Below are 14736 nucleotides of genomic sequence, written 5' to 3'. Positions count from 1 at the left end.
TTCCACCTGACTTCTGCCGGCCCATACTCCCTTTCTTTATGCTTTATGCTCTCTCCACAGTGGCCCTCTGTCAGTCTCTTGTAATCTTTATGTATCCTTCCACCCATCTTCTCTGGGAGCAATGCATTGGCTTGTGATATCTGGAGGTAGCCTGGGATCCAACAAGCTCCCTGAGATTCCCCAAACTCCATTGTCAAAGTTGAGTGGTCTGGATGTAGCATAGAGCTGATGGACCTGAGGGGCCTTGGCTAAAGGGGATGGGGAATGACTTATCAATGGTGACCAACCAGGACCCAACGATGTTTCAGCAGAGGCCAGAGTGCACATACGACAGTCTCTCCCCATCAATCTCACCAGGTTGACTCAAACTGACTTCAAGGACAAGAGAAGGAGCATTATAAGAAGAAAGAACAGTTATCCTTCTTGAACTTTTCGTCAGTGCATCTATTAGCTAGTGCTATGTAACAAACTACCCCCAAAACTCAGAGGCCAATAGCAATCTTTTTTTTTTTTTTTTTTTTTTTGAGACATGAGTTTTACTCGTTTCCCAGGCTGGAGTGCAATGGCGCGATCTCAGCTCACCACAACCTCCACCTCCTGGGTTCAAGCGATTCTCCTGCCTCAGCCTCCCGAGTAGCTGGGATTACAGGCATGTGCCACCATGCCCAGCTAATTTTGTATTTTTAGTAGAGACGGGGTTTCTCCATGTTGGTCAGGCTGGTCTCGAACTCCCAACCTCAGGTGATCTGCCCGCCTCGGCCTCCCACAGTGATGGGATTACAGGCAGGAGACACTGCACCCAGCCAGCAATCGTTTATTTAGTTCATGATTCTGTAGGTCAGCTGAGCGATTCTTCTGGTTTTGGCTCTACTGGACTTCCCATGCCTCTGCAGACAGCTGGTGAATCTCCTGGTGTGGAATTATCCAGGATGGCCTCATGCATACAATTGAGAAGTGGCAGAAACAATGGAAAGACAATTGGGTCACATGTCTCTCATCCTTCAGCAGGCTAGCCTAGGTATAAGCACATGAAGGAAGGGCTCCAAGTACCATGAAAGAGGCGAGTCCCAGTGCACATTTGGAACCTTTTCTGCTGTCTCATTGACACATCCAATGTAAATCACACATCCAAACCCCATCCAAAGGGTGGAGAAACTGACTCTGCTTCTTGGTGGAGAAGCTCCTCTTGGTGGAGATTGCCAAGGGGCATGGATGTGGAGAAGGCAGGAATTTAAAACTTTTTTTTTTCGAGTCGGCATCTTACTCTGTCACCTAGGCTGGAGTGCAGTGGCGTGCGCTCGGCTCACTGCAACCTCTACCTCCCAGGTTCAAGCGATTCTCTTGCCTCAGCCTCCCAAGTAGCTGGGACTACAGGCACATGGCACCATGCCCGGCTAACTTTTTGTATTTTTAATAGAGATGGGGTTTCACTGTGTTAGCCAGGATGGTCTTGATCTCCTGACCTTGTGATCTGCCTGCCTCGGCCTCCCAAAGTGATGGGATTAGAGGTGTGAGCCACCTCGCCCGGCCTCTTTTTTTTTTTTTTTTTTTTTTGAGACAGAGTCTCACTCTGTCGCCCAGGCTGGAGTGCAGTGGCACAATCTCGGCTCACTGCAACCTCTGCCTCCTGGGTTCAAGCAATTCTCCTGCCTCAGCCTCCTAAGTAGCTGGGATTACAGGTGCCTGCCCGGCTAATTTTTTGTAGAGATGGGTTTTCACAGTGTTGGCCAGGCTGATCTCAAACTCCTGACCTCAGGTGATCCACCCACCTCGGCCTCCCAAATCTGAAATAACAGCCCTGGGCAAAGGCTCTTTGGCAGGAGTTGGTAAGGCAAGGGCAAGACAGAGGAAGAAGCTGTGGCCAGAGCTTAGTATCTTGTTCAATTGAGTGATTGTGTGAGATGATTCCAAATTGTATCTCTTTGCTATTGGGAATGATAGTCACTGGCGATTTCCAGGGTAAGATGTTCTAGGATCAGGTACACATTGTGCACCATCTCCCAGCACAGCTCTCTCCACAGGCGCCCTCCTCTTTCAGGTCTGTCCAAATGCCACCTCCTTAACCAATCTTCCCCCACCCCATCTCATTCAGCTTTTTAATTTTCTTCATATCACTACTGCAATCGTTTCTTTTTCCAAAAATTTTTTAAAAAAAAACAAAACCACGAAATATAAATATATAAAATAATATTTACAAAATATATGTATGGCATAAAAAGTAACGATGCAATAAACATTCTCACATTTACTCCCCAACCCCTCCCCTGCGTCTGACCCTCTGCCATTCCATGTTCTTCCTCCTACCTCACTGGAAACCACTATCCTAAGTTTCCATTTATCATTTCCCTCCCCTCCCCTCCCCTCCCCTCCCCTCCCCTCTTTCTTTCTTTCCTTCCTTCTTTCTTTCTTCCCCTCTTTCTTTCTTTCCTTCCTTCTTTCTTTCTTTCTTTTTTTTTTGAGAGAGTCTTGCTGTGTCGCCCAGGCTGGAGTGCAGTGGCACAATCTCGACTCACTGCAACCTCTGTCTCCTGGGTTCAAGCTGTTCTCCTACCTCAGCCTTCCCAGTAGCTGGGATTACAGGCATGTGCCACCACACCCAGCTAATTTTTTGTATTTTTAGTAGAGACAGGGTTTCACCATGTTGGCTAGGCTGGTCTCCAACTCCTGACCTCAAGTGATCCACCCATCTTGGCCTCCCAAAGTGCTGGGATTACAGGTGTGAGCCACCACGCCCAGCCTATCATTCTCTTTTCAATATAGTTTTACCCTGTATAAGGTAGGACTATATTATTTGTACTCCTAAATAATACATTGTGTGCTTTTCCATATTTTAAAACTTTAGGGTCGGGCGCGGTGGCTCACACCTGTAATCCCAGTACTTTGGGAGGCCGAGGTGGATGGATCACAAGGTCAGGAGTTCAAGACCAGCCTAGCCAAGATGGTGAAACCCTGTCTCTACTAAAAACTACCAAAATTAGCCAGGTGCAGGCCGGGCGCAGTGGCTCACACATGTAATCCCAGCACTTTGGGAGGCTGAGATGGGTGGATCACTTGAGGTCAGGAGTTTGAGACCAGCCTGACCAACATGGTAAAACCCTGTTTCTACTAAAAATACAAAATATTAGCCAGGTGTGGTGGCGGGCGCCCATAATCCCAGCTACTCAGGAGGCTGAGGCAGGAGAATTGCTTGAAACTGGGAGGCAGAGGTTGCAGTGAGCCGAGATTGCGCCATTGTACTCCAGCCTGGGAGGCAGAGTGAGACTCAGTCTAAAAAAAAAAAAAAAATTAGCCGGGTGTGGTGGCAGGTGCCTGTAATCCCAGCTACTCGGGAAGCTGACGCAGGAGAATCGCTTGAACCTGGGCAGCAGAGGTTGCAGTGAACCAAGATGGCGCCACTGCACTCCAGCCTGGGTGACAAAGCGAGACTCTGTCTAAAAAAAAAAAAAAAAAAAAAAAAAAAAACCTTTAGGCAAATGGAATCATTCTCTATGGTTCCCCCCCGCCCCCAGATTGAACTGTTATTTGTAGCTCTAATTCTTTCATTTTCCCTGCTGTAATATATTCTTCTATATGCATTTACTCTCATTTTTTTTTAAATCTACTCTTCTGTTTATGGACAGGTTATTCCTGCTTTCTGCCATTAAGAACAATGTTGCGTTACCTTATTGTAGACACTTGTTAATTACAAAAGAAAACAAATGAAGTAGGGAAAACAGACATCACCTTAATAAAGTGATCAAAATTAACACAGACAAGGGGTGGGCATTGTGTTATTTAGATTTTACACCTGAGACAGATAGCACATTGCTTCTGTGGCATTCTAGCCAGAGCTTAATCTGAATTTAGTCATGAGCTTAATCTAAATTTAGTCATGAGCTTAATCTGAATTTAGTTATGAGGAAACATCAGGAAAACCTCAAATGAGGAAACTTTTATAAAGTTAACTGGCCTATGTTCTTTAAAAAAAAAAAAAAAAAAAGGCCAGGCGCGGTGGCTCATGCCTGTAATCCCAGCACTTTAGGAGGCCGAGGCGGGCAGATCATGAGGTCAGGAGTTCGAGACCAGACTGACCAATACGGTGAAACCAGTCTCTACTAAAAATACAAAAATTAGCCTGGCATGGTGGCACGGGCCTGTAATCTCAGCTACTCAGGAGGCTGAGGCAGGAGAATCGCTTGAAGCCTGGAGGTGGAGATTGCAGTGAGCTGAGATCATGCCATTGCACTCCAGCCTCTGCGGCAGAGCGAGACTCCATCTCAAAACAAAACAAAAAACAAAAAAAAGACTTTATTTTTTAGAGTGGTTTTAGATTCATAGCGAAACTGAGCGGAAACTACAGAGTTCAAATATACTCCATGACCCTACAACATGCGCAAGCTCCCCCACTGTCAATGTCTTGCACTAGAATGGTACATTTGTTACAATCAATGAACCTACATCAACACATCGTTACCACCCAAAGTCCAGTTTACATTAGGGCTCACTCTTAGTGTTGTACATATTATGGATTTTAACAAATGTATAGCATATATCCACCATTATGCTATCATATAGAATAGTTTCACTGCTCCAATAATCCTCTGTCCTCTACCCATTCATTCCTCCTTTTCCATAATTCTCAGCAACCACTGATCCTTTTACTGTCTCCATAGTTTTGCCTTTTCCAGAATGTCATTAGGCTGGAATCACACAGTATGTAGCCTTTTCAGATTGGCTTCTTTCAACCTAGTAATATGCATTTAAGACTTCTCCATGTCTTTTCATGGCTTGATAGCTCATTTCTTTTTGGCTTGGAATAAAATTCCATTGTGTGTACATACCACAGTTTATGTATCCACTTACCCACTGAAGGACATCTTGGTTGATTCCAAGTTATGGTAATTGTGAATAAAGTAGCTACAAACCATTCGCAGGTGTGTGCATAAGTTTTAACCCATTTGGGTAAATACCAAGAAGTGCAATTTCTGGATTGTATGAGTACAGTATGCCTAGTTTCGTAAGAAATGGCCAAACTGTCTTCTAAAGTGTATGTACCATTTTGCATTGCCACTATCAATGAATGAGAGTTCCTGTTGCTCCACATCCTTGTCAGCATGTGACGTTGTCAGTGTTTTGGATTTTGTACTGGTATCTCATTGCTGTTTTGGCCTACATTTTTCAAAAATGACAATGACATGACAAGAAAAGCCGAGGAACCAGTTTAGAGGATATGAAATAGACTAGATGTAACAGTGATCATGGATGGACTGCATCCTAAGAGAAAAAAGTGCCATGAAAGACATAATTGGAACAGCTGACAAAACTGGAAATGGAACATGATTAAAGTCTTCTATCAGTATTAAATTTCCTAAATTTGATTGTCTGGTAGTTTCATTCTTAGGACACACATACTGAAAGACTAAGGGGTTGGGCACGGTGGCTCACTCCTGTAATCCCAGCACTTTGGGAAGCAGAGGCGGGTAGATCACCTAAGGTCAGGAGTTCAAGAACAGCCTGGCCAACATCGCAAAATCTCATCTCTAGTAAAAATTGAAAAATTAGCTAGGTATGGTGGCGCGTGCCTGTGATCCCAGCTACTCGGGAGGCTGAGGCAGGGAGAATTGCTTGAACCCGGGAGGCGGACGTTGCAGTGAGCCGAGATCGCGCCACTGCACTCCAGCCTGCGTGACAGGGCGAGACTCCGTCTCAAAAAAAAAAAAAAAGAAAGAAAGAAAACAAAGAAAAAAAAAGACTAAGGGACAGTGGGCCTGATATATGCAACCTATCTCAAATGAGTCAGAAAAAAATGTAAAGATAGAAATGTGGTATAACGTTAGCAACTTGTGAATCTTGATGAAGGGTATATAGGAATTTTTGTACTGTTTTTGCAGCTTTCTTGTAAATTATTTCAAGATTTAAAAGCTTAAAGATTTTTTTAAAGTGCTGCCACTAACATTCCATCCATATTTTTTGATGCACACGCGCAAGCTTCTCCAGCATATTCCACCGAATGGTGTTGCAGATTCATAAGGTGTGCACATCTTCAACCTGACTATACAGTTTACAAAGTGCTGACATCCTTATTAATTTTATTTTTGCACTGTCTTTTTCTCTCACTGAAATTTAAGGTTGGGCCTTAAATTTTAAACTATTAAAAGTGCCGCCCTTGGGCCCGCAGCATTAGCCTCATCGGGGTGCTGGTTAAACACACGAATCGTCAGACCTCCACCCCAGACTTTCTGAATCAGAAACTCTGGGGGCACAGGCCAGGAATCTTCGTTTTCACAAACCTCCAAGCGAATATAAAGATCGTAGATTATATAGACCGTAGTGCCGACGTATATCATCTATTAGGGCCGCGTCGGCCTTGCAGGCGGGTCTCCAAGTGAATGAGCGGCAGAACCCCATCACGCGCATCAGCCTGCGTGAACCAGTGCGCAGCGCGCCTTCCCCGGGCACCCTCTCGGCGCTGGCAGCTGGCGCCCAGATCCCCCGGCTGGGTGGGGAGGGGCGGCCGGACGGGGCGGGCCGGAGGCTGGCGTCCCCGCCCCGAAAGCATTGGGTCCGCCGCGTCGCACCGTCCTCTTTCCTTTCCTTCTCCCTCCCCTTTTCCCTTCCTTCGTCCCTTCCTTCCTTCCTTCCTTTCGCCGGGCGCGATGGAGCCGGGGCGCCGGGGGACCGCGGCGCTACTGGCGCTGCTGTGCGTGGCCTGTGCGCTGCGCGCCGGGCGCGCCCAGTACGAACGCTACAGCTTCCGCAGCTTCCCACGGGACGAGCTGATGCCGCTCGAGTCGGCCTACCGGCACGCGCTGGACAAGTACAGCGGCGAGCACTGGGCCGAGAGCGTGGGCTACCTGGAGATCAGCCTGCGGCTGCACCGCCTGCTGCGCGACAGCGAGGCCTTCTGCCACCGCAACTGCAGCGCCGCGCCGCAGCCCGAGCCCGCCGCCGGCCTCGCCAGCTATCCCGAGCTGCGCCTCTTCGGGGGCCTGCTGCGCCGCGCGCACTGCCTGAAGCGCTGCAAGCAGGGCCTGCCAGCCTTCCGCCAGTCCCAGCCCAGCCGCGAGGTGCTGGCGGACTTCCAGCGCCGCGAGCCCTACAAGTTCCTGCAGTTCGCCTACTTCAAGGCAAGTCCGCCTCGCCCAGTCCCAGGCCCCGGCCCCGCCCCTGACCCAGCCTCCAGGCCCTGGCCCCGCCCCTGCGCCCGGGGCCGCGATGCCCCTCCGGTTCTGGACCTGGCTCTCTCCCACCCAGCCCCGCCAAAGGTCTCCTCCAAATCCTGCCTCCTTCTTCATCTCAAGTAAAGATGAAAATGCCTTTCTTGAAGGGTAACTCTAAGGCAGAGAATACGTACACAGAACGCAGTACAGCGCCAGGCACCCAACAAAGTGCCTGATAAATGTTCTCTGTTATTTGAGGGCAGACGCCTCTTTTCTGTATATCCATTAAAGTCGCCTTTTTTCTCAAGTGAGCGGTGACTTGCGATAATAAAGCAGAAGACCTGAGGAGCCGACAAGTACCTTTTATTTTTATTTTTTGTTGAGACAGGGTCTCACAGTCGCCCAGGCTGGAGTGCAGAGGCGGTATCATGGCTCACTGCAGCCTTGACCTCCTCAGGCTCAGGTGATCCTCCACCTCAGCCTCCTGAGTAGCTGGGATTATAGGCGCGCGCCACCACACCTAGCTAATTTTTTGGTATTTTTTGTAGAGACAGAGTTTCGCCACGTTGCCCAGGCTGATCTCGAACTCCCGGACTCAAGTGATCCTGCCACCTCGCCTCCCAGAGTTCTGGGATTACAGTCGTGAGCCATTGCACCCAGCTGACTAGTTCCTTTTAAAGAAGATGAAATTGAGGCCAGGAAAGGGCAGGGACTCCTTGCAAGGACACATCCCTGCTTAAAGGGGAACTCGTGCACCGTGAGTCATCAGGACTGGCCCTCTCCGCTGTTTCTCTTTCATCTAGAATTTAACACAGTTCCCTGCCTCCTTTTAATGGCTGCTTAAGTTCTCTCTGTGATTACTGGCTAAAAATAGCCACAAATTGCAGTTCTCTATCCTATGGGTTCTTACTCCGAGGACCCACAAGTTTTAAGAATGGCTGAATTCCCTGTCACTAGATAAAGAGGCTCTAGCTTGGTGGGTCTTCACAGGGTTTGGCTAAAAGAGCCCTCTCAAAGCCCAGTTTCTATTTTCTCTGAGAAAGATTTTAAAAGGAATATATTGTGTTTTTAAAAATTACTACAAAAATAGATTCATGGCATATCCTAGACTCTTGAGGTAGAAGATTTTTGTTTTTAAACTTTGTTTTCAGTTTCTGGACTGCAAGATCTGTTTTTTCAGGTTTCCACCGAGACAGAGCCACGTGTATGTTGTATTTATATGAGCAATAAAATAACACAAAACCCCAAAGAGGAGAAAAGCTGGGTTACTTATATACTTCTATGCTTAGTTACAGTTTTATTTAAAGTATCAATTTTGCGAATGTTTGTTCTGGCAATTAAAAAAAAACAGTTTTAAAACAGAAGCAGGGAATGAGATTAATAAAATTCCAGAATGTTGAAAATGAGGGCTGGTTCATGCGAAGCATCATTTTTTAAGCTAAAAATGACTTATCTAAGTCTTTTTTTGTATAGCTTTTGGCAAATATGTTCTGAACCAAATTTAGGTCACATAATCAAGAGGAAATCATTTTATTTTTAAACCTAGAGAATACTAGAAGCTCTGATTTCTTTAATATACAGATGAATTTGAACAAGTGATACAGGGAAGAGGGGAAGAACATTTTACTCAATGTGACCGTAAGGCATGGGTTTTCTCCTTCATCATGGTGGCCCCAAAAGGTTAGGATGGTCATAGCTTCTCTTCAAAACCCTTTACAGGGCTTGTAACAATCACTTAGTTGAAAGTCAGTAAAATACTATCTATCTATCTATCTATCTATCTGTTTTTTTTGAGACACAGTTTCACTTTGTCACCCAGACTGGAATGCAGTGGCTTGATCTCAGCTCACTGCAACCTCTGCCTCCGGGGTGCAAGCAATTCTTGTATCTCAGCCTCCTGAGTGGCTGGGATTACGGGCATGTGCCACCACACCCAGCTAATTTTTGTATTTTTAGTAGAGATGGGGTTTCACCATGTTGGCCAGGCTGGTCTCGAACTCTTAACCTCAAGTGATCCACCTACCTTGGCCTCCCAAAATGCTGAGACTGCAGTCTGGGATTTGAACCACCGTGCCCGGCCACCATCTTAACATTTTGAGATCTCTTATAGGGCAGGAAAAAGCTAAGAATTTTATTAATAAACGTGAATGTTACTTAATTGTTTCAATGGAAGATATAACTGAAAAAGTAATTTTTGGTGGAGATATTGTATGGTTTATTTTTTCTCAATGATGTTTATGGCCTGGCATGATGGCTCATGCCTATAATCCCAGCACTTTGGGAGGCCAAGGTGGGAGGATCTCTTGAGCCCAAGAGTTCAAGACCAGCCTGGGCAATATAATGAGATCTCATCTCTACAAAAACATTAAAAAATTAGCCGGGTGTGGTGGCGTGCCCTTCTAGTTTCAGCTACTCAGGAGGCTGAGGCTGGAGGATCACTTGAGCCCAGAAAGTCAAGGCTGCAGTGAGCTGTGATCTTACCACTGCACTCCAGCCTGGGTGACAGAACAAGACTCTTGTGTCGGGGAAAAAAAAAAAAAAAAAGTGATGTTTACATCTTTAAATTCTGTTTATGGATAGAGAGGAAAAGATGGGTGGCAGGCACGTACATTCTACCTGGCACCTGAAGGCTGGAGGTCGATATGAAGGTAGATAGTGCGCTGTGGCAGGACATGGGTAAATGTTACTCTGCTGTTCTGAGTTGCAGTTCTCTGTTTCAGTGATTAAGGAGAAATGCCTCAATTGATCACTGGAATAGCAATGGTGGGTTCCGACTGCCAGAGGGAGGCGAGGAGGTTTGGATGTGTGCTCTTGTAGAAAAGGGCTGTGCTACTGGTGTGCAGCCTCAAGTGCATCATAGGTTTCTCGTCACCAGCCTACTCTAGGTCCATGTCATTAGCTTTCTTTGGGTTCTCTCCACAATTACCATCTTCCATGAAAAACTCATTTTTCTCATAGGCCAAGCAAAAAATAGGCCAGAGCACTTCATCAAATCCTTAATGACTGTTGAGCTCTGACCTGGACAGAGAACACTGACTCACAGGCACTCTTAACCCCAGGCCTTGCCTGGCTGTGGCCTCTATCTCCCCGGAACCACAGGGCCTGCCTCTGTGTCATGGCTGATTTAGGGTGGCTCATGCTGGTGGCTGTATCTCAGGAACCCAAGGCAAGGTGGTTCCCTCCATCCCTACCACCTTCTCCAAAATCTACCTGGGGTCTGTCAGAGGTTTAGTAGCCAAGATGTGTCTCCATGTTCCAGCTGCAGAGCCTGAGTTGAAGTAAATAAAATCACTCTTTTTCTCTTCAGGAAGAGATTCCGTTTTGTAAAACTCACATCCTAAGTTAGAAGCCTTAAAAATCCTACTCTGTGCCCCTCTTTCTTTTCTTTTCTTTTCTTTTCTTTCTTTCTTTCTTTTTTGAGACGGAATCTCGCTGTGTCACCCAGGCTGGAGTGCAGTGGTGCGATCCTAGCTCACTGCAACCTCCGCCCCCCGGGTTCAAGCGATTCTCCTGCCTCAGCCTCCCAAGTAGCTGGGATTACAAGCACCTGCCACTGTGCCTAGCTAATTTTTGTCTTTTTAGTAGAGATGGGGTTTCATCATCTTGGCCAGGCTGATCTTGAACTCCTGACCTCGTGATCCACCCACCTCGACCTCCTAAAGTGCTGGGATTACAGCATGAGCCACTGCTCCCGGCCTCTGTGCCCCTCTTTCTAAGTGCTCTTCTGAGAATTAGTGACTCTAATTTCATTGGCAAATGCTTTAAAAGGCAGCATTCATACCCTCTCCCTTCCTTCCAGCTGAAGACTAGCCTTTTTGTGGCCAGGAGTGTGAAGCTTTCTGTAGGGCTGTTTTAAAGGCAGCCCTGCCACAAGCCACTAATTGGCATTCCCAAAACATCAGCATTGACATCTGGGGGTCTGCCCTCATCACCACCCACCGCTTCTCTGATGTGGCCACTGCCATTGTCTCAAAATGACTTGGTTCCAATTCTTGGGCAATTTGGTACAGGTATATGCCATCCTATGACTCTTAGAAATCTAGGATATACCAAATATTCCTTTATTTTCTCTGTCTAAACCGAATTCCCTAATTCCTGCCTTGGAGTGTCCCTCTGGATTGGCTGAGTCTCTATGCACATGCACAGGTGCCTGCCCTTCTCCCTACCAGGTTGTGCCAAGAGTCCATCAGCGTGGGGGGCCCTCTGGTTGGTGGTCATGAGTCCCCACAGGGAGGCCTCTGCATCCTTATTTGCCTGCCCTCCTGAGGCCCCCCCATAACATACCTGTTCTTCCTGAGGACTTCTGCCCTCTTGGACACTGCTGATAAGTGCCAGCCCTGAAGCTCCAGGGCCCACAGGCCTGCTGCTCCCACAGATCCCAAGGGAAACTTTTTTCCTAGCCTGGGAGATTCCCTTTCTCCCTCTTCTTCTTCCAGGCCAGTCAGCTTCTTCCTGCAGCTCCTCTCCAATTTCTTTCTCCCCTCAAACCTGTCAGGCTCTTTTGTGAGCACAGGCTTTTTTCAAGTGAATAATTCGCTGGTTCTGACCAGATATCTACCTCCCCTGAGGCAGTGAAACTCAGAATCATTGGCCCCTTCAGTGGAGAGAAGACAGAGGGGAAAAGAGAGGAAAATGTGAATTAATTTTATTATATTTTATGGTCATAATGTCATTATGTTCAAATCACAGATACTTATTGTGTCCTGCCTTGTCCTGAGGACTGTGTGAGGCACCAGGAATCCAGAAAATGAGTGACACACAGCTGGGTCCCCCGAGGATCATAGTCTGATGGGGGAGATAGACGTACCACTGAGATTGCAGGGTGGCGTAAAATGCGGGAAGACAGAACCCAGAACTAGCCCAACAGAGAGGCTCTTAATTGAGGCCACTAGGAGACAGGGAGAACTTAACAGAATATATGGTCCATGCAGGTGGGGATTTTTTTTTTTTTTTTTCCCGTTTTGCTTATTGTTATAGACCCACAACCTAGAAATGGTGCTCTTGTAATATGACGTTTATTTGCTGCGTGAATGGATGAATAAGTGAGGAGGTGGTGGAGTCATTGAGAATGTTGGCAGAAGGTCTGTGGGGGATTTGGGAAAACAATATATTTGTCAAGGTTCCAGTGGAAAAGATTTGGTGCAGTCATATTGGGTAATTGGAGGAAAGTTTAAGAAGGTGGTTATTTACAAAGGTGTGTGCAGTGCATGGGGAATCCACAAGAGAGAGTGTTCTGCCGCAGGGGTGATAGCAGTGGGATATGACCAACCCTAGGCCAAAAGGGGCAGGGGAGAGAGCAATGATTGAAACCAGGAAGGAGGGAGACTCTATGGAGAGGGTCACCTTGAGAAGAGCTGTGACCTTCAATTAAGGGACATAGCAGCCCAAGATGACTGGTGCAGGGAGGGAACCAGGAAATGAAATAACACGACCTTACTCTCTTCCCTTCCTCAGTCACCTGCTGGGGCTCCTCATGGGTGAACCTCTTTGGAAGCCAGAGAGCGAGGGAGTCTGTTGTTACAGTCCACACAGGCCAGTCTCCTGGGGCACGTAGCCAGTGCAGAGTAGATTGGGAAAGGCAGACCGAGGCCATCCAGACAGTCGCTTTCAGGAAATCAGCACTCGTCTCACAGTGCCTGGACTTGGTCTTGAGGGGCCCCGGAAGTCACGGAACCTTTAGCTGGAAAAGTTATAGCAACACAACGTTTTTGAAGGACTAAGCAGATATTCTTGTTTTACAAAAATTACCACTCAGCATCCAAGGAGTAGCTTTTATGTTCTTTGTCCTTTTAGGCAAATAATCTCCCCAAAGCCATCGCAGCTGCTCACACCTTTCTACTGAAGCATCCTGATGACGAAATGATGAAGAGGAACATGGCGTATTATAAGAGCCTGCCTGGTGCTGAGGACTACATTAAAGACCTGGAAACCAAGTCATATGAGGTATATTTGGATTTTTATGTGGCAGTTAGTGGCAACCTGGACTGTTAAATAAATGTCTCTCCATAAGCAGCTGCTGATAGCTAAGGACCTCTAGTGATTTTTGGTGACATTTGCTGAATATTATGACAATAGAAATGATTGACTTGTAGCACAAAGTGATCCATTTAATAATGACATTTTGTATGCCGTGATGATTTTAAAAGCCATGTTTCCTTTAAATGCTACATTTTAGAAATATGGCCATTTAATCATTTAGTTTTAAGAGGGTAGATTAAAGACATATCTTGGAAATCATCTAAAAATGATCAGGAACACAAGAAATAGAAACACAAATCTCCAGTTTTGATGCAATGAGAAGGCATATATTTTTATACACACATGCACACAAACACACCCTAAATATGTTAAGGTAGAAAATAAAGACGAGTTAGGAAGGCTGATGTGACAGAGTAGAGGATACTTAAATCTGCGCATCTATGAAGAAGAGTTTTGATGAGAATTAGTCATAAGAACAACAATAAGAAAGAACGATCTCGCCCTTTTGAGCACTCACTATTGTCAAGGTCTTCTGGAACACAGGCACTGGGGGCCTGGGTAGCAAGCAAGGGCAGGGCATTGTTGAAAACGGGGCTTTGGCCGGCCGGGCACAGTGGCTCACGCCTGTAATCCCAGCACTTTGGGAGGCCGAGGCAGATGGATCACCTGAGGTCAGGAGTTTGAGACCAGCCTGGCCAATATGGTGAAACCCCGTCTCTACTAAAAATACAAAAATTAGCTGGGCGTGGTGATGCATGTCTGTAAACCCAGCTACTCAGGAGGCTGAGGCAGGAGAATCACTTCATCCCGGGAGATGGAGGTTGCAATGAGCTGAGATCGCGCCACTGCACTCCAGCCTGGGCGACAGAGCGAGACTCTGTCTCAAAAAAAAAAAAGAAGAAGAAAATGGGAATATGTGGAAAATACCCACTAGGAGCTGTAGTTCCCAAGGCCTGACCACAAGGTTTTCTGTGGAGTGATCAGACTGCAGGCTCACTTTTTGACTGCTAGGGAAAATGTATGTGTGGAAGTCTCTTTTTGGGGGTATCTATCAGTTTTCCAGGGAAGACTTCACCAGCCTTCTGCAGGGCTGGTGGGGTGCGCATACTCCTCTGCTGGTGTCTGAGAACCAGTGTGGGGAGAGGGACAGGGTCACCCAGGTGAGTAGGAAGACTTCACCTGCTTCCTGATTTTTAGCCTCATGCCTCCACTTGGCCTCTGCTATGTCTGGTCCCTGACTCCTCCGCGTTTACGGGTAAAGTCTCTAGAATAAACTGCCAGTCTCTGGTGAAGAGTGGCTTTGGGAGATGTGATCTCTTGGGTGGGTGGGTGGGTGCTGGGTGCGGACCCAGGGCCCCAACAGCCTGTTCAAACTTGCAGCCCTGCTTCTAGCTCCATGCCTTACTCCAGCCTCCTGTGGTCCCTCATGCCTGCGCAAGCCAATGGGACGTATAGCTTGCTTCCCCTCTGGCCCCTCCTTTGTGACTATTTTACTTCCTGCTTTTCCAAAAGTTGTTGAAATCTCATCTGCTGCTTGCTCCCTTCCCATTCTCCCATAAAAGCAATTTATGCCTTTCATAGTCTTCACTGTTGTTTTCATAGGGTTTGGGGAACGAAG

At 46.9% G+C, this 14736-nt stretch overlaps 1 protein-coding gene across 2 annotated transcripts in view; it reads left to right on the top strand.

Moving 5' to 3' along the window:
• The first annotated feature begins 6437 nt into the window (after positions 1 to 6437).
• The window catches only part of CRTAP (cartilage associated protein), a 30567-nt gene continuing 22268 nt past the window's right edge, over positions 6438 to 14736 (top strand). The window contains exons 1-2 of one of the 2 annotated variants that reach the window (XM_024244288.3): positions 6438 to 7106; positions 12933 to 13082. In XM_024244288.3, the coding sequence (XP_024100056.1) occupies positions 6636 to 7106; positions 12933 to 13082 (621 nt within the window). In that variant the 5' untranslated portion in view covers positions 6438 to 6635. The remainder of the gene's footprint in view (positions 7107 to 12932; positions 13083 to 14736) is intronic. The other variant, XM_063722151.1, reaches the window with a different exon arrangement.

The sequence above is a fragment of the Pongo abelii genome, chromosome 2, assembly GCF_028885655.2.
Source record: "Pongo abelii isolate AG06213 chromosome 2, NHGRI_mPonAbe1-v2.0_pri, whole genome shotgun sequence".
Classification (NCBI taxonomy): Eukaryota; Metazoa; Chordata; class Mammalia; order Primates; family Hominidae; genus Pongo; species Pongo abelii.
The sequence above is the reverse complement of the archived record's forward strand: the minus strand, read 5'-3'. Positions and strand labels throughout refer to the sequence as shown.